Source organism: Emys orbicularis, chromosome 25 (assembly GCF_028017835.1).
Source record: "Emys orbicularis isolate rEmyOrb1 chromosome 25, rEmyOrb1.hap1, whole genome shotgun sequence".
Taxonomy (NCBI): domain Eukaryota; kingdom Metazoa; phylum Chordata; order Testudines; family Emydidae; genus Emys; species Emys orbicularis.
The window spans coordinates 4,374,011-4,397,185 of record NC_088707.1 but is presented as its reverse complement, the minus strand read 5'-3'; the positions used below and the strand labels follow the sequence as shown (position 1 = coordinate 4,397,185).

At 45.7% G+C, this 23,175-nt stretch overlaps 1 protein-coding gene across 2 annotated transcripts in view; it reads right to left on the bottom strand.

The window, feature by feature from the left end:
• Positions 1 to 3,716: 3,716 nt before the first annotated feature.
• The window catches only part of PIP4K2B (phosphatidylinositol-5-phosphate 4-kinase type 2 beta), a 30,445-nt gene continuing 10,986 nt past the window's right edge, over positions 3,717 to 23,175 (bottom strand). For both annotated transcript variants that reach the window (XM_065422439.1, XM_065422438.1), the window contains 9 exons: positions 19,855 to 19,952; positions 17,519 to 17,615; positions 10,688 to 10,840; positions 9,909 to 10,055; positions 8,649 to 8,687; positions 6,793 to 6,906; positions 5,243 to 5,501; positions 4,733 to 4,836; positions 3,717 to 3,797 (listed from right to left, as the gene is read on the bottom strand). In XM_065422439.1, the coding sequence (XP_065278511.1) occupies positions 3,717 to 3,797; positions 4,733 to 4,836; positions 5,243 to 5,501; positions 6,793 to 6,906; positions 8,649 to 8,687; positions 9,909 to 10,055; positions 10,688 to 10,840; positions 17,519 to 17,615; positions 19,855 to 19,952 (1,092 nt within the window). The remainder of the gene's footprint in view (positions 3,798 to 4,732; positions 4,837 to 5,242; positions 5,502 to 6,792; positions 6,907 to 8,648; positions 8,688 to 9,908; positions 10,056 to 10,687; positions 10,841 to 17,518; positions 17,616 to 19,854; positions 19,953 to 23,175) is intronic.

Genomic DNA, 23,175 nt, shown 5'->3' with positions numbered 1-23,175 from the left:
AAAAATTAAATCAAGTTAGCTTTCCTGGAAGTGGAAGAGCAGGCCCTTCATCATGCTATAAAGTCTGTATCCACCTCAAAAGTGCATTGTTTTACATAAAGAAAATTGCATGCCATCTCATATTTAAACAAATGGCAACATGTTGAATATTTTCATAACGTCCTTGGTCCTATCCAGTATTTTCAGCTGAAAATTCCAAGGCTATTTGACCCCTCTGGGATTAAGTCAAACACCAGTTGACCTTTTTAAAGTACACTCCCACCCCCTAGAGCTTCATAATTAGCTAAAGCAACTACAATCAAAACTAGGGCATCATTAGAGGCACTGTATTAAGTGATAAGTAGAAAAGATTTGATAGTGAGGGAGGAAACAGAATCATACACACACACGTCTTCTTTGAGAAGTGAATTCCATAACCACCCCTGCTTGCCACTCTTGTAGGTGTATGACCAGGACAATCAGTCTGTACACAAAAGAAACCAGAGACTGGCCAGGTAAGGTTAGGCCCAGTGCAGCAAGAGAGAGAGAAATGCTCCTGCCCTGATTAATTTTTCCTAAAGTTAGGGAATGTTCTCACTTCCAGCACACCCCCCACTATCTTCCAGCTCCACCCTAGCTTTTTTTCCTTTTCCCCAGCATTCTCTAGAAAAAGATATAGCATGTTAGCAAAGAGACTTTCCTGCCATTTGGCTGGAGTTTCTTAAGTGACCTGCTATTAGAGTTTATTCTACAGCTCTGAAGACTGCATCGTTTTCCACATGAGCTATGGTTTTAATTGCAATGCACTTCAGTGTGAAGTGATTTGGGAGGGCACATGCTACAGGCAGAAGTATATCGACATTCAGCAACCTCGAACACAGTCAGACAAACTAAATTAAGCTATTGCAGGCAGTTGTAAAAAAAAAAAAAATCAGGATTGGGGGGGGAGGGGAAGGGGAGTTAAATACTTGAACTCGAGAATAAAGGAATTCTGTATCAAGATTAAAACAAACAAAAGCAAAAGTCCCTTTTAAAAACAAATCAAATATTTGCAGCTTCACCTCTTATAGTAACAAAAAAATACTGTCTAGAAACAAAATTAGCATTTTTAACATAATGCTACCTCTCAAAATGTAAACAATATACAAACTGCTTATGTTAAACAAAGTTATACCTGGGTAATACATCTTTAAATGATAAAATTGCATTTAGTTATTTTTTATATATATACACACACAGTATGGCAACAAAAATGGCAAAATGGGGTAAGTGCTAAAGTGAATAGATATTTTTAGGGCTTTTATACCACTCGAGGCATTGAGACAACCAAATGGGGGTCTAACAGAGGATTCTTTGCTCCCTATCTAGAGTGGGAAAAGAAATCACTAGATCTTAAATCCTTAGCGTCATGTGTTTTGTAACATTGGCTGCAAGAACTACTCGTTTTGATTTCAGCTGTTTACCAAGTTCCAGTGAATCCGTTTTTTGCCCCAAGTTACATAAACGTCATCCTTTGACGGTCCTTGGGTTGCCCACTTAAAAATATCCCGCTGCAGTTTACTTCCCTATTTACCATAATTAAAAAAAAAATTGCATATGTATAAGTCTAGCACACTAAAGTTTCAACTAATTTCCCACAAGGAGAGTGGCAAACTTACTCGGCCAAAATTGTAGGGTCAGGACTTTTTAAACTGTCAAGAGTAAAACGCGATCGGTATTTAATTCCTATTTCACAACAGACATAAGTGCATTTTTTGTTTAGAGGAAAGCAACCAATATCCTTCTTCACCCCTCTACGTTTTCTCTTATCTGCACTTGATTTGTGGTATTGTCAGCCAAACACCCTAAGATGTGTGAGAATCTTACCAGGGTGTCAGACAATAGCATGTTAGTTCCCCAAATTTACACAAAGACAATGGATTACAATGGCATAAAAAAATTTGTCCCCCATCAAAGGGAATGACCCATGAATGAACAAAAAGTTTCATGTCCCATTAAAACCAATGATTTGTTTTAGACCTTTTTTAAACAATATTTACAATGTACTCTTCTAAGCCTAGTTTTCAGTCTTGACAAATCCCCCGTCATCCCCTATGCTAAGAGCTGTGGAATCACTCAGGAACGTGGATTTAAAAAAAAAAAAAGTCATCCCGCATTCAGAATCCAATCACAGCTAGCATTAGTCTAGTTAGTTACCAGGACACGATGAGTACCACCTATCTCTCACACAGGACCGAATCGACAGAGCAAACTAGCACATGTTATAGCACAGGACACAAACATTCTAACAGCTTATTCCTGAAACAAAGGCATTTGTGAAAACAGTTTCAAGGCAGATAAGCAACTTATGTCAACTGCAAGGTATCTCTTCAAAACGGCTAAATCCTGCTTAAAAAAAAAACAGACAACTGTTCTGCAGCAGAACTAATTAAACTTACAGCAAGTTCGACAAGCTTGGCTGTGAAAAATATTACAAGCAGTCTGGAGACAAATAGGACATAATTCAATCACGCAAATCAGTTCAGATTCCTTAGGGGGAAAAATATCTGGAGGAAGTGTTCAGTCATTTATGCCCATTGACTCACTCTACCAGCTAGAGTTATGGACCTGGAGCAGAGCGGAGCGTAGACAAATACGGCTCAAGTTCGGAGTCCTCTTGAGCAGTGGAACTGGGGACACAGTCACAACTACCAACACTCCAAACTGACAGCAATTTACATTTCTCAAGATGCACTTCATGTTGACTTGGTTGGTTGGTTGGTTTTTTAAACCTCTCTCAGGCAACAGTTCAAGTACTTGTAACAGGATTGGATGAGTTAGGAAGACTCTGAACATTAGCTAGATTAACACTGGCAGAACTGTCATGCGTCAGCTCTATTTTAGAGGCAGGGAGATTTAACAATTGTCATTTTTTCTAGACAGCCAAATGTAACCCAAAACCTGCAGAATAAGTTAACGTGATTTTCTTCTTCAATGGAATCTTCCCAGGCCGCCTATCCTAAGCATGATGGTTCTGTGGCTATCCAGTATTTTTCATACTACTTTTTTAGCTTCTATGAGTTATGCCTTAAGTGACCATCTTTGGTAGATGTTCATTTCCCTCGTCTTTCTTGTGACGTTAATTTCTCAAGTAAAAGAAATTTTTAACACCCCCCAAAAGAAAGGTTCCCAGCCTGAATTTACCTAGTTAAGGTTCAGCAGCTCCTCAACATTTTCATCCTTGAAATGGCAGACTACTTTTTCCCCCCCGACTCCTACCAAGAAGGAAATAAAAGGGTTTGTACGGCTTTCTGTTAAAAAAAACTGTCCATTAAAAAGAACAGCAGTTTGTGGAATTAGGTGTTGCTTCTCCTCTTATTTAACACAAGCTACAGGTTAGAGCTCCCCCTTTTCAACAGCCATTCGTGGTATCCTTACTGGCGTCTCTTGATCAGAGAGGAGAAAATGTCATTATGAACAGCATTGCTGCAGCAATTCGATTCTCTTTTTTAAAAAAGCCTCAAATCTCTATTTGGGCATTTCTGTAACAAAAGGAAAAAAGCCACTTTTCCACCTGGGTCAAGTGGAATATTTGAGAATGCACCTAGATTAGTTTCCTGTAAATCATACAGTGCCACACGCTCACACTCACTCATACCCCACGTGCTGCTACAGTGTCTGTTTTAGTGTCACAGGCTGTGTTCTCTGCTTGGAAGTAGCCCCTCTTCTCTTCCTTTCTGGCTCAAGGTAGAAGGTGACTATGTCAGGATATTGGACATAAATTCATTGAAGCGTTTAGAGTACTGCTCCGGATTCACCGTGGAGATCTCCGCCCCGGCCTGCAATGCACAAAGGACAGATTACAAGGCAGCACTGCGGCAGCTGCAGGGGACTGTTCATAACTGCAGGCTAAGCCCCGGGGAGTGAGGAGACAGCAGGAGGTTACTGTACCAGCACAGCTAAGCACCAAGAATCACACAAACAAGAATCCACAAGTTACCTGGGTTCCAAGCTCCATGACAACTGGACTCCTGAAGGAATTTGCTTTAAGTCTAAGTCTGGGGCTCTACTCAGGAGATGAATGCGTGGAAAGGCTCCATATCCTACCCACTTGCCAGCTCCTTTCAAGCCCTCTTTGGTAGTGACCTAAAGTTATTGCCTGATGGCTGTTTGGTGACCTAGGCAAAGCAAGTTGCTGGGTGTCAGTCCACTTTCTAGTGGTTCAGGGTCACCAGGCACCACTGCAGCAGGCCCACATGTTGGTAGTCTGAGCAGAGAGGGAGAAGCCAATCGGCCAAGGAGCTTGATCTCTCCTCTCATCCTAGAGGCGGTTCTATCCAGGTCAACTCTGAGGCATGTTGGCTGTTCTGTAACTGTTCTGGGGATGGAAGACTGCAATCCTCAGGGCCGGCAAGCTGGCACCTTGCCCAGCACTAGTCACTTGCGGAAAAGAGCAGGAGATCTGGCTAATGAAAGTTTCCCTCAGTGGTCTGGCCCAGTAGCTTAGTGTCTGTTGTTTGTATTGCTAAGAGGGGGAGACCTGAGCCCTTGCTCCTTGAGTCAGAGACAACGGGACAGGAGGCTCAGCCCTGGTGAACAGATTAATGAGGGATACCACCAGGTTAAGGATCAGTTCTGTTGCAGATGGAAGGATCTCATGGGCAGTGGGGGAATTTCCAGGCCCCTGAAAAACTGGTTTTAGCAATTATTCAAAAGTCAGCACCACAAACAAAACGAGAGCGACCCGGACTTGTCAGAGGAGAGACCTGCTTACCCCATGTTTCACTGTTTTGGCAGCATGTGCAGCTTTCTTCTTTGCATCGTATGGTGTAAGAATATCTATAATGGCCATGAAATACACCTCCTTCTTAGGGGCACCTGAGAAGACACAAAAGTCTCTAACATACCCCCAAGCTACATCAGCAGCACTTGAAAAGCCACCTGCAGCCACCTCTATTAATAGGGTATATAAATCTGCTTTAATGTAATTAACAGGCAGGTGGGAGAAGCAGATTGTAAATGGTTGGAGATTGTAAGGGATAGAACAGAGGAACTACTGGGAACATCAGAGCAGAGACCCACATACCCTCTAGAAACATCTACACCCCACACTGAAAGTCTTGTTTCCATGGAGTTTAAACATTTACCATTTACAACAAGGGAACTGAACATCCAAGTGGACTGGTTCCCAGGAGGGGGTCTGGGTTAGTTCTCGTTGGACATACTCCACCCACAACAGGACACACTCCTGCCCCTCCAAATAACAAGACCCCTCCTCACTCACTGTCATGGCTTTTCATGGCATATACGTCGACTGAAGGGTCAAACTCCCCAGGCCCGAAGAACCGCGGGAAGTTGAGGAGGTTGCCGGGGCTGTCAGGTGGGGTCCCATAAGAGCCAATAGGATTCCCGCCAATGCCATCGTTCTCACACTCCTCGTCCTCGGCCCGATCCTCCACGTCCATCTCCTCCTGCTCTGCCCGGTCGACGTCATGAATGCCCACCAGCAGGCTGTAGTCCATGATCTTCAGTTGAGCTAAAAACTGGGAGGAGGGAGCAACAAAAGCATAGGGACATTTCAATTGGCTAAGGCACATCTCATGAGCCAACGCTACCTAAACCTCAGCAAGTGCTGCCTCCAGCGAGCATGGTCTTGTGACTAGAGCAGAGAGGGGAGAGTCTGGTTCTAGATCTGGCTTTGGGATGACGTGAGACTTGTTCCAAGGACATATAGCGGCTGGCAGTAGGGCTGGGAACAGAACCCAGGAATCCTGACTCTCAGTCCCCTGCTCTGACCATTTCTAGCTCGGTTGTGAATGCTTAACATTTCGTTGGTTTGAAGGCCTTGCCTGGAAAGGGGTTATAGAAGTGCTACTGCAGCTGGAGAAGGGTGTTAGCAGTGTGTCTATATAAACGTGATCCCATCAAGATACCCAACTGCAATAAAACCAACTGGCGGCATCATCAACATGGAGAGGAGAAAACACCTCTGCACTCTGAGCAGAGACAGCCAGTGACCATCACAGTGTGTTTGATCAAAGGACTGCAGCACCGGGAATGGCCTGCTGTGTCTGTTCAGGGCCATCTGAAAGACCGAGATCAAATACAGTCAGTCTCTCATCTCTCAGACACTCAGGGGATAGATGCTGCACTTGCTTCCATCTGGCAGGAAATCAGTCCAAATGTTTGCAATGTGTGATACAGGCGCTTGGTTACCTATAGCGAGCCAGAGGGACTGAGGGGTGTTGCCAGTTTAGAAAGGAAGGAAGAAAACATCAGGATGGGGAGAGGATCATGACAGAAAAGATGTAACAGTGGGTAGAGCTAAGCCAGCTAACCAACGTGGAATCAGCCAGTGGGGCCTTCTAAGGTGGAACTCCAGAGAGGTTGCTGAAACATTTGCATCCAGTAGGCGGCCAGCGTTTGATACACAAACGCACACAGAGTTGGGGCGATGCTGTATGAGCCAAGAGGCCCACCTAGTGCTGGACACCGTGAGAGACAGGATAACAAAATAGCTGAACCACAGGCCTTGGGCTACTGGGTCAGATGAGTATTCCTAAAGCACCCCATGTATTCACTAAGGTGTTTTCCAATGCATTCCGATTGGGAGGAGACAAGAGATTCTCTCTGCCCTGTTCTTCCTCGTCATTTCCCAGTCTCCTCCATAGCAATTGCAATAGAGGATGGATACTTCAAAAATAATGCAGCTACTGTACCATTTGGCCGAGAGGGTGCGGGGGAGGAGGGGAGACGGACGGGACTGTGGGGTCACAAAGCCCAGCTGTCGGAGACCTGTTCATGGCAACAATCTGAGCCCCATTTCAATTCTACCTCCACGTCCCGCTTTAGCTTTTCGAGGAAGTGCTTTTTACTCTCTTCTCCAACGTGGAGCTTCTGGCCTTCGTTCAAGAAGTCGTTGTCTTTGAACGTTGGCAAATCCTTGGCCTATGAGAGAGAGGACTGCGTTAGGTGTCCTGAGCCTAATGCCAATGGCCACAGCTATTGGTGGTTTCATTCTTTTGCAAAATATCAACTGGATCAACATGGCAATGGGAAACAGAGGAAGCTGCATTGACTCAATTTTCTAAAGCAAAGAGATTCGCTCATTCCCATACGCCTGCAAATGGCATGGAGCAAAACACCTGCATTTATCAGCAAGTCCGTTTGCTTGGCTCCAGCTGGGGGAGGAGGCGGCAACAGAGATACCGTTAGCAGCTCATTTCAAAGGCTGCCAAAAATAGTTGCTTCAGGCTGAAAGCTCGATAAACAGTCTCAGCCAAGGAGGGGCTAGCCAACCCCACAAATAGAAGGAAAATCCATGTGGTTGTTTTCAGATTAGAAAATCTTGAGACAAGTGCTCCCCTCCCCCAGCCATTACATGAAAATCAATCCACTGCATTTTGAGGACTTTGTAGTGGGGACCAAGTGTTTCTGCAATGTAAGTGCTTCTCATGGATATTAAAGAAATTAAGTTTCACAAACCCTTTGCATGTACAGCTGGGAATTGCATGCTTTCATCCTTAGAATGGCATGGCAATCCACGGCAATTTATATAAATATTATGTGGTGTCAGACAAGAAATCATAGGGAGTAACCCCACATAACCAGGCACAACGGGGCAATTGTAAAGTGGGGTTAGATTATGCCCAGGTATTGGAGATTTAATTATGAAAAGGGAATTCTCTATGGCTTGTGCGAGAGATCTGTAACTTTTTGGGAGGCTAGTGTGTAGCGAGGAGAGGAAACCTTCCAGGATCCCTCCAATTTCTCCACTCAAAGACCCTGTCAGCAACCAATCCAGCCTTCCGGCCCAGCCTTCCTGCGGGAGTGAAGTGCTGCTCCTTAGATCATCATGACAGCTCCAAAAAATTGAAACAAAAAAAGCGTGGCCTTAACAAGGTGTGCTCAGCTCTACTAAGTGGTTTTGCTGTTTGTTATGTCTCATCCCCCTGGACTATACTTACTGCAAAGCCTTACGCATGTGCTTCAGTTTACTACCATGAGTAAGTCCGTTGATTTCACTAGTACTATTTATGGCAGTAACGTTAAGCATGGGCACAGGGGTTTGCAGGACTGGAGCCTTAGGTTGGAAACTCTTTAGAGAAGGGAATCTGGACTAGATTTACAAAGGGATTTAGACACCCAAAGATGTAGGTAAGTGCTTAGTGGGATTTACCAAAGTGCCTATCCCAGTTCGGTGTCTAACTCCCAATCTGGCCCTTTGGCTTCAGATTAGTCTACGAGATACCTGGCATGCTGTGGGCATTAATGGGCAACATTTCTGGAAGAGCCTACGTCACACTGACTTTCAGTGGGACTTAGGCACTTCCGAAAATGTACCCTATGTGAAGTTATTATTAGGTAACTTCTCTGGCAGCGCCAGTAGCCTGGCAAACAAGGGGACCAGGTTGTACCACACCTAGACTGTCAGGCAAGCCCTTTGCTTTTTTGTTAATACTTTAGTCCCCAAAAGGTTGTGCAGTGGCTTAACACACAATTGCTATAATGGGGAATTTGGTACAGACAAGGGGAGCGTTCTACTGAACCAGCAGTTTAGCTTGTCACCAGGTTTCACGGTTCGTTAACCCTTTGGTACGGAGACACAATTAGCTGCCTAGACTCCTGGTAAGCACCACAGGGAACGAAATGTTGTTCCTGGACAGGCAAAGTAGCAGTATCATTCATACCTTTTCTTTGTCACTCGCTTCCCTGGAGACTGTTGAGCCCTGATAAGAACAAAAGAAGTTGGACATAATTCACCAGGAGCAGCCATCGGCAGAATTTAAATTGACCATCACTAGGGGTAAACGTACAAGACTCAGTTTATTTTTTTAAAATGCTTCTTTGCTCCTGATGAAGAGGTAACCTCACCAAAATATATTTTAAAAACACACAATATAAAGGCGTCAGACAATGGTGTGAGCTGGTTGGAGACTGCGTTCCCTTTTCCCTCGTTCGCAGTCTCTCTCTACTACATCCAGTAATTTGAGCAATGCAATGTGTTGCCCTGATTTTAAAAATATACCTGATCGAGAGGAGAGAGACCTGCACCTTCCTCTGAATCGTCTGGTCCTGGCTATTATAGGAGACCGGAATCTGGGCTAGATGGCCCAATACCTGAATCCCTACGTGAACCCGTCTCTCACTACGACCCACGCTTTGAACAGTGAGGATGAAATCCTGCCCCCCATTGAAGTCAATGGCAAAACCCCCTGAGCCAGACTTGTGCTTCCACACTTTCAAGGCTCAACTTCCTCACGTCCATGACAATGGACCACATGGTTTCTCTCTGCATTAGCACCTCCAGGAACTACACAGGTGCAAAAAGCTTCCGACCTTTGCTTGATGAAAGGCAGCTCCCCCGCTACACTATGAAGAAGGGGATTTCAGCTCACTAATATGCATCTCTCCTAGTGCAGACAAGGCAGGATGAAAAGAAACACAATGAACCCAAGTGACATGCGAACAAAAGGAAAGTGAATACTTTGGTTCAGTGTTGTTTGGCCCTTAAGGTAATCCCGTCTTGGCCACAAGCTGTAGGAGATAAAACACATTGTGCCTAGAACTTCCTAGCCTCAGCAGCTACAGAAATCAACCATCAGGCTCTTTATTAGAAGTACCAGGTCCCTGCTGCACTGCTGGAGCTGAAGGGCTGTCAAGCTTTAGCGGAATAGGAAGGTCCTGGATCTGAGTTATGGGACTTATTCAGTATCTCTTCCCTCTTCAACTAGGGGCTGGCACAGATGCCACTCATGTTTCAGCCTCAAGAGGTGTCCCCATCCAGGTCCACCAAAGCTTGACAAAGTCCTTCAGCAAAAAAGAAAGTCAGGACCTTGTTGATCTAGTGTGAAAAACAATTTAAGAACGCTCCATAAAGAAACAGGAAGGGGCTCCTATACAGGGAGAGGTACTGACCATGTACGGACTGGCCGCTTTCAAACCCTTACCTTCAGATCATACTTCCGATGCACAGTCAGCCTGTGACTAAATACATTCCTGGTGACTACCATGTAGGTTTCCACTCCATCCACGGTGAGTCTGTACATGCCTAGGAACTGAGGGAGAAGGGTGTTCCCATGGCATTCCACTATAAACTGAAAGGGTGAGGAGGGAGGGAAAAAGAGGAAGTCACACTACAGGTAGTGCACAATGTCAAAGAGAAGCGAAGCGTCTAGCTCCAACTGAGAATGGGGCTTTTTAATGGCCATCCTATATCTCTGCTCAAGGGAGGCAAAAGGACACATTAAAACACAGCAGAGCAGCAGAATGGAGCAGCCATTTCTATGCACGGCAGCTGACCCGGATTACTTTTTTCCCCCTCTGCAAAATAGCATTTTCCCCTCCTTATCCATCTGGAAAGCTTTCCTAATCCAACGTGGAACCTTAGGAAGAGGTCTCGGTTTATAGCTTTCGAGCATTGGCAAGCCTGCAGAGCAGGGATATTTACACTGTTAGGAGGGCCAGGCCTTTGGGGGAGAGGTGAAGTTAAAAATCCCACTGTGCTCCCAAAAGAACAGAAGACAACCTGGAGCCACTGGCAACATCCAGTTTCTAACCATACAACCTCCCCCGCGCAAAAGCTGCCCCGCGCTGTAGCTGAAGCTATGGCCGTTCCACTTGAATCCAAGGACTAGTCTCAACTCATCAGGCTCCCACTGCCATGCATCAGACGAGCCCCTAAGGCGTTATCTGCCACCCTCTCCTCAGGGTTCTAGACTCACCGTACCTGATGGTACTTCTTTAGTATGTTGTGCATCTCTGCTACGTCTTCGCTCGACACTGCCTTAATGACAAACCTCCTGTCGTAGGTGGTCAGGAAACGGGCCCCGCATCGCCCTTGGCTGTCGCTGTTCACTGGGGCGCTTCGTGTTACGGAGTTCTGAAGGGGGAGAGAAGAGGTGTGATTTTATCAGAGGAGAGGGGAACGAGCTGCAGGCCCCCCCTTTTAAAGCCAAGGCATCAGCTCAACAGGTCCAGCAGTTCTCTATCTTCTCACCAGGATAACCAGATTTCAGTGGGACTGCCTTTGTATTCTGTGTTTGTACAGCACCTCGGCACTTAGTACTTAATATTCTGGTCCGTGACTGGACCTCCTAGACTCTACGGTAATACAAATAATGGGAGCTATTAGATGCTCAACGCTTTTGAAGGCAAGGCCACTTATTTGGGTGCCTAGATCTGGGATCCAGCACCCTGATTTTAGGCCTCCATCTTTAAAAAGCTTGCCCATCAATTTGTTAACACACATTTAATGCCAGTGATTAACACACATTTTGAAGCAAGGAAGTCTTCCCTAAAGATTCATCATCTCTCACCCCTTCAGTGATGATGCAAGGTCTCACAATACACATGGTCAGAGACGCCTTCAAGTTTCTCCAGCAAAACCAAGGACAGATTGGACATTCCTGATACGTCCAGGGTATAAAAACAAGTAGGATTAAAGGAATTTTTAAAAGGTCACTCTCTCTCGATCCATCGTAAAGCAGCAACAACTGGCACACACCTAACTGCTTAGAAATCCTCGGCAGGTCACCTTGGAACCCAAAGCCGTTCTCTGCTATTCTTGTTCTTGAGTTTGACCAAAGGGCCCAGAGAACAGAAATACGGATTGTTCTTCCAACATGCAAGAGGAGCTCTCCTTTATATTCCTGTCCCCACCCTTCGGAACAAGACGCAGCCGCTTCTCTCAATCCTCACAGCAAGACTGGAAAATCCAAACGGAACTGCCGAGTAGAGTAATCCGTGACAATAATGTTCTGCGACAAGGCTGCAATTAAGTTGTTTCATCCTTTGACCACACCACTTAATAAACAGCCTCAAGTCCTGAGGAAAGACAATACAGTGGAGTGCTAGAAATGTGGCAACTGCAATTTACGTAGTAGCCACAGAAGACGTATCTATTCTAGACTGTTTTCCCTACCCCTTAAGGATTCCCACCATTGTGATCTTAGTCCAGTTTTGCTGGTGATAGCCGAGGTGGGGGACAGCTCTGGGACAGCCAGGGTTCTGGTGGCTGCCAGAGTTTTAATCATCAGGTCATCTATACACGGAAAGCAGGGTTATATAATGTGGTGGTCAAAATGCCAGCGGATGGTCTACATTAGCACTTTCACCACTACTGTACCAGTGGGACATTTTTAGAAGTTTAGTGTAGTCAAACCTTTTTAGAAAAAGCTTCTTTGGTGTCTTTACTATAAGGTGCTACCACAATATTAAATCATCAAAGGCCCAAGCCCCATCCTGTGAGGCACTAAACCAACACAAATAGAGACAGCCCTTGCCCCAAAGAACTTGCAGTCTAAGCAACTTTGGCAGGGAACTGATTGTCAGCTTCTGTTCTTTCCCCATCCCTCTTTGCTGCACGCCTGTAGCTGAGCATTTGGTCTAAGCTGTCAGACCGACATCCTCCTCAATCCATAACGAACTAACATAACAAGCGTTTGTCACTTTGCCCTTACCCATTACTGCAGCCGCTCTGCAAGAACAGCTGGTTTGCACCTTTCCCGCTTCTATTACCATACCCTGTGTACGTGCTGGGTGCTGCACACACACACAGGAAGAGACTGGACAAGACCCACAGAACTTGATACTTAGAGTGGGAAGGGATTGTCCTCCCCATTTCACAAGCTGGGCAGTTCAGGCACAGAGCGATGAAGTGACTTGCCCAAGGTCCAACAGAGATTCTGTGGCAAAATCAGGAACTGAATTCTGATCTCTCTCCTAGCTACAAGGCCATCCTTCCGCTTTTAAAGTTCAACTCTTTTCCTTCCCTCCGCAGCCCTGGACATAGTTTTATGGATATGAGCAAAATCATCATTTTACTAGACTCTGAAGCATTCCATTTTATGTTGCTATTTCCTTATATCTACCCACACAAGCTAATCCTTACACCTGTGCGTGTGCTTCAAAATGCACATCAGGATGAAGGATGCTATGTCGCCAAACGTACGTGTGCTTTTCTGGATCCCGGTTACACACATCACCACCACATATTTTTACGCCAGTAATTACTACTGCTCTCTCTTCTCCATTCACGGAGCTTTTTGAAAGCATACCAGCAGAGGGAGCCTGCTTTTCTGCTCCTGTGGAGCATGGGACATGTAGGCAAACAGAGCCTGCTGCGAACTAGGGGGGTTTCCAGTTGCAAACTAAAAAATAAGCTGAGGAGAGAGTTTTCATTTTAGAAGGAAGCATTTAAATGCACCTCACTTTAATGCAGAAGGGGAAAAACTCACTTCCTGCCAATGGCCTAGAAACCATCAGGGAAAGCGGGGGTGGGGGGAGGGAGAGGGACATGGGGGAATTGCTTCTTGCTGACATTTGCAGCTTAGTAGGTGCTGTGTGGGCCAACACGCATCATCTCAAAACCCGAGCAGTTGCCACCATCAAGCCGACTTCCCTTCTTCTAGAGGAGACAGGAAGCCGAAATCCTGACCATTTGTGGTCATTTAGAGATCCTGTCGTGACGCTCCGATTTACTTTATTCTCTCTCCCCCATGGAGTAGGGATGATAAAATAGAGCTTCCTGGCCAAATTCCCACTCAAATAATTACATTCTACCTGCCTGGAACGCCACTGACATTTCTGCTGAATGCAGCATTCTTTACTTCCTGTCCTACACAGCCTCAGTCCAACGGAGTGCTGTTAAACAGCTGACGCTGTCCCACCCCAGAGATGGGAGAAATGGTTCTTGCAGAGTGACAGACACTACATAAATGACAGATTAGGCAAGAGAGGAAAGTGACGCAATAATGATGTTGCCAGATAGGTTACGCTGTATGACTCAGAATCACTTCCTAAGAAAAGAGCATCTAGGCTACATAAAAACATGCTAAGGCAGATTAGCCAGAGGACAAAAATAACGACAGAGAGAAAGCAGCTAACAACTTTCACATAAACAGATGTAAGAGGCACATTGAATTGTGTGAAACCAACACCCACACAGTTATTTCTTACAGCCAACCCGCTACACCTCAGCTAGAGTTAGGATAGCTTTGTCTAACCTTCCGCCTCAAGATCTGGATAAAGCCTGGCATGAAATCATGCCAACAGGCTGGGCGACAGCGGCACTTCCTCTGCCAGTACAAGGCAATCACTGTACAGAGAATGTCTGACAGCAGGAGGGAAAAAAATAAAGGCTGGCGTAGACCATACCATTGAAAGGAGGGACTAGTCATCTCTAGTGACTGGCTTATGTGGGTTCTCTCCAGATGTCACCGAGATTCCAAAGATGATACTGTAACAAATCAATGGCCTATTGACCCCATCACTAGGCTGCACATCACAGCCACTCAGACCTTCACAGTGACTTCAGGGAGAGAACTCCGATCCTCCTGCTCCGAGTACACAGCCCCCAAACACTGCAGCGGACGTGGATCCGTTAGCAGTACGACGACAGGCAGTTGTGACCAGTATGAGCGCGCAGACACGCACTAGGGCATTTCCATCTTTAGTATTTAAAAAGCAACGTCAACGACCTTAGCACAATTTTTTCCACTTGGTTTTGTAATACCAGTAGCCCAGGATTCCTGGACACTTTACACATATTCTGCTTTTCACTGGATGATCTCAAAATTCCTTATCAACATTAAGGGATTTCATTGGGTGGTTTGAGAATATCCGCATTTTTATCAATGGGGAAACTAAGATGTACGTAAGAATTCCTGTTCACACGGTGAATCTGTGGCAGAGCGGAGATTTGAGTGCAGGAGACCTGCCTTTTACTCCTGACTCCATTGCTTCTCATACCAATGTGCAGGCAAGAGATGAAGTGCGAGCAGAGTGGGGGCACAGGGTGTGGGGAAAGGATTCTGTTGCAAGCCTTTTCAGAGCTTATCATATTAAATAAAAAGTTATGAAAAATACCCAACAGCACCTTGTTAGAGAAATTCCTTATTTGTGATGGAACCAAGTGTAACCGATACACTAGATGCTCATTAGTAGCAACATATCAATGCCTTTTGCTGTGTCGCTCCTAAACGGCTCTTGCTGTTATGGGGAGTGTCGACAATTCGCAGTAGGGAAAACGTTCCCCGGGGAAACGTTGCTCGTAAGCGGCGGTTGCTCTTCCCAGGTGCTGCTGCAAACAAGCGTCTACTGTAGAGCACTTTTCATCAGTGAATCTCAAAGCTCCAAACTTCGGGTGTCCCTAAACCTCCAACTGCCAGACGCTGGGACTGGGTGATGAGGGATGGATCATGCAATAATTAACCTGTTCTGCTCATTCCCTCTGAAGCATCTGGCACCAGCCACTGTCGAAAGAGAGGATGCTGGGCTAGATGGACCATTGGTCTGACCCAGTGTGGCCACTCTGATGTTCTTGAAGTGCTTTAGCAAAGGTGGGTAGTATTATTACCCCACTGTTTTAAAGATGGGGAAACTGAGGCACGGGGCAGTGAGGTGACTTGCCCAAGGTCACCCAGCAGGCCAATGGCAGCACCAGAAATAGAACGTCGATCTCCTAAGTCCCAGTCTACTCTCCTAAGGGCCAAAACTCAAGAAAGCACGTGCACCGGAAAAACACAATGTCCAGGAGATAAGATGAAAGGAATTTTCCATCACAAGCAACTTCCAGCGGAGATTGTGTGTGCAGCAGAGTTAATCATTCAGCTGTAGCTGTGAAGTATCCAGTGTGCTCCTTGTACATGTGCGTGCGTGTACACACACACACACACACCCACCCCTCTCCTCATCCTCCAACAGGATCGCTCTTTATAGTCACCTCTGCTCCATCTCCAAAGCAGCAGATGGGCTGTCACAAGAGCTAGCAGGGTGAAATGTGGCCATGGAACTGCAGCCACTGTTTATTTCTCACTGTGATGAACAGTCTCTTGCAGAAGAGAAGCAAAGAAAACTGTTGCTTCTGCCATAGGAAATCTGCTCTGCTCTGTGAAAACATCCTGTGTGTGTCCATTCTGACTGGGTGTGCAATAAGGCAGCAGACTAGAAGGGAGTCTAACAAGTGGGGGGAAGGGTATCGGGAAAGAGGCTTCTACTGAAATATAGTTACAGAAAAAAACCCTCAAAATAAAGTTCATCAAGAGCCCCATCATGCTCCTAAGAGGAGGGAATTGCGCTTACACAGCCTTTTTCATCCAGAGATCTCAGTGTGCTCCACAGACCTCATTCTACAGGTGAAGAAATTAAGGCAGAGGGGTTAAGTGACAAGCCCAGGGTCACAGCAAGACAGTAGCAGAGTGACAAGCAGAACGCATGCTCCCCTGGCTCCTAGTCTCATGCTGTAACCACTTTGTCTCTCTTCTCAACATGCTCCTAATAAGGCTTACAGGACATGAAGCTACCTTGCTGTAGAAACGAGACCTGACTCGTACAATAGAAAAATAACTGGGAAAACCTTTAAACAAATTAACCAATGTAAGGCTAAGGAAAGATGCTGGATTGACAGCTCTGAAGACTGAAGGACTAAGGACAGCTACAATACAAGCAGCTCAGACCTCCACCAGGATGCCCACGGGCAATATATCAACTCAAATCTGGACAGATCCATTCTACAGGGGTATTCCGTTTCCATGGCCCGTTCGATGCGTGATCTCTTGGTGATGCCGGCAACAATGGATCAGAGCAGCACCAAGTGTGCGTTTTACTGACATATGCTTCCCTCCGGGCCCCTGAAGTAGGAGACTAGAAACTGGACTGAGTAGCTCGCAATCCCCCTCCTGATGAGCCCTGCGCTGTCATCCGGAGGAATAATAGCAGCAATTGCACCTTTGCTTCCAATGCTGTCTGGGGTGAGAAAACAAATCTCATTACACTAGCCTCGACACTCGCCGGAGGAGGGTGGGTGAGAACTGAGACATAATGAGAGAGAATTGGGATGATCTTTCTGAAAAATATTGCCAGGATGCCAGAAAACATTAAGTGGGTGAAGTGCTGGGGGAGAGAGAATTTTTACAAGGAGATCATATACACGAAAACACACTCAAATATCAGGCTTAATCAATACATTGTTCCAATGCTGCAGGTTTCAAAGAATATGTAGATACGCATCAGCAGACCATTGCTGGCACGATGCCAACAGTTATCCACTGCTGCACAGATAAGATGTTTTAATTACCTGACATTCATACTGCTAAAGGTCAGGCTGCAATCAAAGCCTTCCTTTTTTTAATCTGTTTTATCTAATTTAAGTGGCCTCTTATCTCCCTGCCTGTTAAGTATCTGCTACCTCTTTAGAGCTAAAAACTACAAATAAGAAGGGAGGCTCCATTACATCCCAGTGAGTTGCAACCACTCTGACAACTGGATTTAAGCCAAACTGCAGGACACAATGGGCCGTTCCCCTCCCTGCCCCCACATCTCAGACAGGTCTGAATGGTCACAGCTGTGCTGTTAGGACAGGTCCCAAACACAGAGCATCTTGATAAAACCCTAGTGCAAAAATAATTACTCAGCGCAGTCACTTTGTTGAAGAGGCCCCCAAACCTGCAAACGGGACACGCCTCCTTTCCACTGCGGCTCTTTCAGAAACCTGCAAAACCAAACGCTGCAAATATCTAAACTCTTGCAATCTCCACAAGTGGTTTTTTTCCCCCCGTACCTGATAATCTTGATCGTCAATCCCAAATCTTTCGCGGAGGTTTCGGAACACCATGGGGCAGTACTCCTTAAATTTAAAACGACTTGGCAAGTTTTCCCTAGGACAGACAGCAAGACGTTATTCAGGCACAGCAAACTCTGTAGTACAATTTTCAAAGCTATTTTCCTGCTCTAAGCTCCTACTACTTCACCACTAGCCCCGGATGTGTTTCAATTACTCATTTCTCCTCCATTCTCAGCTTTGTGTTTTCATGAATTATTGTTCTGCGTGTTCCCTAATAGCCTCATTCTGCAAACACTTACCTGTACTATGCAACTGGTCATATTCAATTCTGTAGGTTTTAGGCACTATGATAATACATATAATAAATAATAACTCATGAAAAGTTACTAATGTAGGTAAGTGTTTTCAGGATCTGGTCCTTAGTTTGCAAGCTCTTTGGGAGAGGGTGTATGTCTTACATGGTTGCGAAGGACTGTGTAAATTCACAATGATGTGTGCTTTTATCAATCATTATCATCTGCTCTACTCCGCGCTGATTAGGCCTCAACTGGAGTATTGTGTCCGGTTCTGGGTGCCACATTTCAGGAAAGATGTGGACAAATTGGAGAAAGTCCAGAGAAGAGCAACAAAAATGATTAAAGGTCTAGAAAACATGACCTAAGAGGGAAGATTGAAAAAATTGAGTTTGTTTAGTCTGGAGAAGAGAAGACTAGAGGGGACATGGTAACAGTTTTCAAGTACATAAAGGGTTGCTACAAGGAGGAGGGAGAAGAATTGTTGTTCTTAACCTCTGAGGATAGGACAAGAAGCAATGGGCTTAAATTGCATCAAGGGAGGTTTCCGTTGGACATTAGGAAAAACTTCCTAACTGTCAGGGTGGTTAAGCACTGGAATAAATTGCCTGGGGAGGTTGTGGAATCTCCATCATTGGGGATTTTTAAGAGCAGGTTAGACCAACACCTGTCAGGGATGGTCTAGATAATACTTAGTCCTGTCATGAGTGCAGGGGACTGGACTAGATGACCTCTCGAGGGCCCTTCCAGTCCTATGATTCTATGATTATGAAAGCCTAATCGAAAAACATAGTAGGATTGTATTCAAAGGCCACAAAAAAAAAAAGTCTCACACAAAAGCTCAGAGTCCACATTCCCAACTGTATTGTGGCACTTCCAATCAACAGCACAATGCACTTCGGTTCTCAGTGCTTTAGAAGCTGCGTGCATCGTTTTCACCATTCTGCAGGGAAGGGAACTGGCGCATGGAGTTGTGGAATGACTTGTTCATGGGCACAGTGAGTGATCCAGGTCTCGTACTTCTGTTTCCGTGCCTTAACCATTGCACAGCACAGCTTCCTTAATCCAGAACAAAGTTTTCAAGCAACGGAACGTACAGTCCGAGATGTGTCTAGAGAAACCAGTTGGTCCCCGGAGGCGAATTTGGGCAGAGGTACCCTGTAATACATCATGACTGTTTAAGATGAAAAGCTGGGGAAACCAGTCCTCTAGTTTCAGAACAGATCTTCGGGACTTATAAAGCAAGGTAAGGAGGAGGTCAGTCGCTGGCAAGTGGTTAATGGTCAGGAGACAAAGGAGAGTGGATGAATCTGCTCCAGTCTTGCTCCTCTTAATGCATAATGCAAGATTCTCTCGCACATCCCTCTCCCTCAATTGAGGCATCACGGGAGGCTCAGAGCCAGGTAACATATTGCCACTCCCGATATCAGTTCCATCTATTGGTTCGGAGCACTTCCAAACACAGAATCTTTGGTGGTCTCCGTCCAGTTCCCAAGGACAAGAGTCCACATCACAAAGCCCCCCAGAGCAACTGGCTCCCGTGTCAGCAACCTCAGCAGAGAGGCAAAGAACCCAAGGGATCGTGCAGAATGAACCCCCCACACATACTCTCCTAGAGGTAGTCTCTCTGGGGCAGGTTTGAGGCAGACAGGTCAGGCAGGGTGGGAGGAGGAGAGAGAACTTCAGCCTTGGGATTAACAGCCCTCCACGAGCACTAAAACAAATTCAACCCAATCCAGCAACTACCCCTCTGTGATTACAACGATAGCTTTTCTTTATCACAGCACTGACTGCACCTCTGCATCACCAAGTAAGTGACCAAGGCCAAACCACAAGACAGCATGCCACTGACAGTCAGAATACCCACTTCCCCGCTTCGCAGGTTTGGCATGTCACATAGGTGAGCATATTTCAAATCATGCCACATTCTCTCCACATGGAAACATCTGAACTGGTCACTGCCAATCCTCAGGGAGAGCAGAAGCTCTTTACAGACAATGAACAGCGAGGGGTGGGGGAGGTGAAACCACACCTACTTACTTGTTGAAAAGATGATTGTCCACCTTAATCTTACTGTAGGCTTTAAAGTCATCCGGCATTAACATGACAGGGACAGGGACATTGCTTAGCTCATTGATCTGTAAGAGAAAGGAAAACCAACAAGACTCAAACTTGAATCATGATCCCCTGTCATTATCAGTGGGTTTACTGGTGACCCCGGAAACCTATGGATGTTGTTGAATACTTGCTAGAAACGGATTTGGAAGCGATACAATTCATTCAACTTTTATAGCATATTTCTGTGCTGAACAGATCTTGGAAAGTACTGTGGTTTCAAGTTTAAAAGGGCATTATACAATGACGTGGCAAGTGCGTTTCCAGCCAACCTCTGCTCTGCATTATTCTAAGGCAGCTACAATTTGTTAACCTTCTATTGATCACCCATGATGGGATTCGAGAACGAAGATTTAACCATGTCCTGCAAGGCATCACTCAGATTTTCTATTTTTACACTCTTCTCTCTTTAGGTCAAAAGCCGCACTGGCAACAAACTCCATAACTAGTTCTCACTGTTATAAATAATGGGTTGGACAGTGACGGAGGTTCTGGACTGCTTCTCTCTAGCCAATACAGCTGTCTCAGCGATACCAGCTCCTTCCTTGGCTGTCTCTTGTAGTTCTTATCCCACACTCCCCCAAAGAATGAATCACTCCATCGGCTCTCTGTTCATGTGTGGCAACCACAGGAATATCTGGAATCAGGCGATTGGGTATTCAGCTGCCACACTGCAGAACAGCGACTTTGGAGAAAGCCATGTATGAACATTCAGTCTGTTGCACCAGGGACTGAAACAGCCTGTAGTAAAACAACGGGGGGGCTAAATGTGGCTATAATATGCTAAATGAACCAATGTGATAAGAAATATCAAAGTGTGACTGTCCTCAGTGACGCATTGAAGCATTCTTCGCAAGCATGGCTCGCTAAGCAATGCCCTCCATTTCAGCTTTACCTAAACCCCAAAGTTTGCTCAGACTACGACAAGTCCAATCGTTATTCGTTAATTTGGAAGACACAGTGGCCACATCAGTCCCAACTCACTGATCTGGTATTAACACAGTGGATTTACAAAGTAATTCCACCGCAATTCAATTACCATTGTTATTTTAAAATGTGCCTGCAACAATCCGGTAATACTTGAAGAGAAGCAGCCTGCCCTTGTAGTTAAAGCAGTGGGCTGGGAGTCAGAAGACCTGGGTTCTGATCCTGACTCTTTCAGAGTCCTTGGATAAGTCACTTAACTTCAGGGTGCCTCAGTTTCCCCATGTGTAAAATGGGGGTGATATATCTCTACCTCTTGGGGAGACTGCAAGGTTTAATTCATTGTTTGCAAAGAACATGGAGATCTGCTGATGGAAGGCACTAGAGAGATGGCCAGGGGATTATCTAAACCGTTCTAATATCTTAGCACACAATCACTGAACAGACAAGTATTTTTCACATCTCTGTTCCCATTGTTGCCCATGAAAGAAATGCACATAAAGAACTGGGGGATCAAACACTGGACTGCATTTTCACTGCAAAATCAGGTGTGTTACCAAGGGAAAAGAGAACTATTAAAGAGAAAAACCCTGGGAATCAGCAATGAGGGAAGAAAGTAAAAGGGCCATTGTCTGGTTAAAATTTGAAAGCAGAAGCTCTTTAAAGCACTGCCCAGTATTTACTCTGTAGCAGCATCAGGGGATGGTACCCACTTACATAAAGTGCTTTGTTGTACCGTACAGATGAATGAATAAATAATGTTACACGCTGCCTATCATTTGTAAATTGCAATGGAGCGAAGAGACGGAGACTCTCACTGCATTTCCTGAAAGCCTGATCCCGGACAAGGCAGATACCGAGGGCTGTGTGTAGAAGTGCAAAGTGAAAGGAGATGGCCCAGGTGGGAGGTGTGGCAGACCCTCAATTCTGCATTAATAAGAGGTGCTGCTTGCAGCTTCCAAGTTATCCTGCCTAGTAGGAGGGAACTACTAAATCGCCTCTCCTGAGACATACCCATTTTCAGCCCTTTTTTATCCTGCGCCATGGTGAGAGCTGGCAAGTCATAATCTGCCTGTTCTAGAACAGATCTCGGAAAGAGCGCCAAAGGCAACATTACAGTGCTCTTCAGAGCCACAGAGGTATCCAAAGCCAATGGCTGCGAGGAAAAGGGAATTTGGAGATGGCGAAGATTTATGTATGAACTGCTCCCTGATGGGAGGCAAAAAGATTTCAGCCTGACCTTTGTCTCTCCTGGCTACTGCCACAGTGGCTTTACCTGGTACAGTCCTTTCGACTGACAGGTGTGATTTGCACCGGGGCTACTCCAATGCTCATTCAAAGCACGCCCTGCCCCACAGGACAGAGCGTCAACGTCCAAGGGAAAAATCCTTCGCTGGCAGCCTCCTCGCCAAGCCAGCTGCATTCACTGGACCCCGCTACCAGCTTTTGGACACTGAATTGAGGGTCAGCGGAGAACAGCCACTAGCCGTTACCGGGGTGTGATTTTATTCTGGAAGGCATTGGAGCACAGCTCAACCATTCATGAGCGCCAGGCGGTCACACCGTGAGTAGCACGGCACCACCTCTAAAGGCATCAGAATGATGTGGTCAGACATTTAGACACCGGTATTTCACGCTGCCCTCTGTGAACTCCTGACATCCAGGATTGAGAGGGTAGGTGCTGTACTGGGGTGTTGCATTATTATAAGCATTGCTCTTTGGATTGGATGTTTAAACCCAAGCACCTTCCCCCATTTACGCTGGTCTGCGTTAAAGATCCTAAGACCCTCCTGGTGCCTCGCTAACACTCCCCTCCCACTCATTTTTTTATAGCTCCTTCTAGGGATCTCAAAGCTCTTGAGTTACTTATGCTTCATAGCTCCCTTGAAAGGAGGGTATTACAATCCCATACTGAACATGGGCAGTGACTTGCCCTGAGATGACAGGGCCATCAGAGGATCATTACCTTACAAAGTGATCAACAGAATAAAGAGCTGACCAGGTGTTTTTAGTCCCGGCTGTTCACAAGCTATTTGCCTCTGAAACTATGTCAGGTCTCCACTGGTCCCTCATTCTTGGCAGCAGTCCAGGATTGAATATAGCAAATCCCAGACCTTTGACTAGTGGAACCCGCACACCTTGTTACTAGAACAGATAGCTGCCATATTTTACATCCTTTTTTAGGATTTGAAGGACAGGAAATAAACCTATTGGCCTCACATTGCCTTTGAAAGCTCAAGTCAGAACCATTACTACTGGTTTTCAGTGCATCCATCTTTTCCCACCAAGTCATAAGAACATAAGAACGGACCTGCTGGGTCA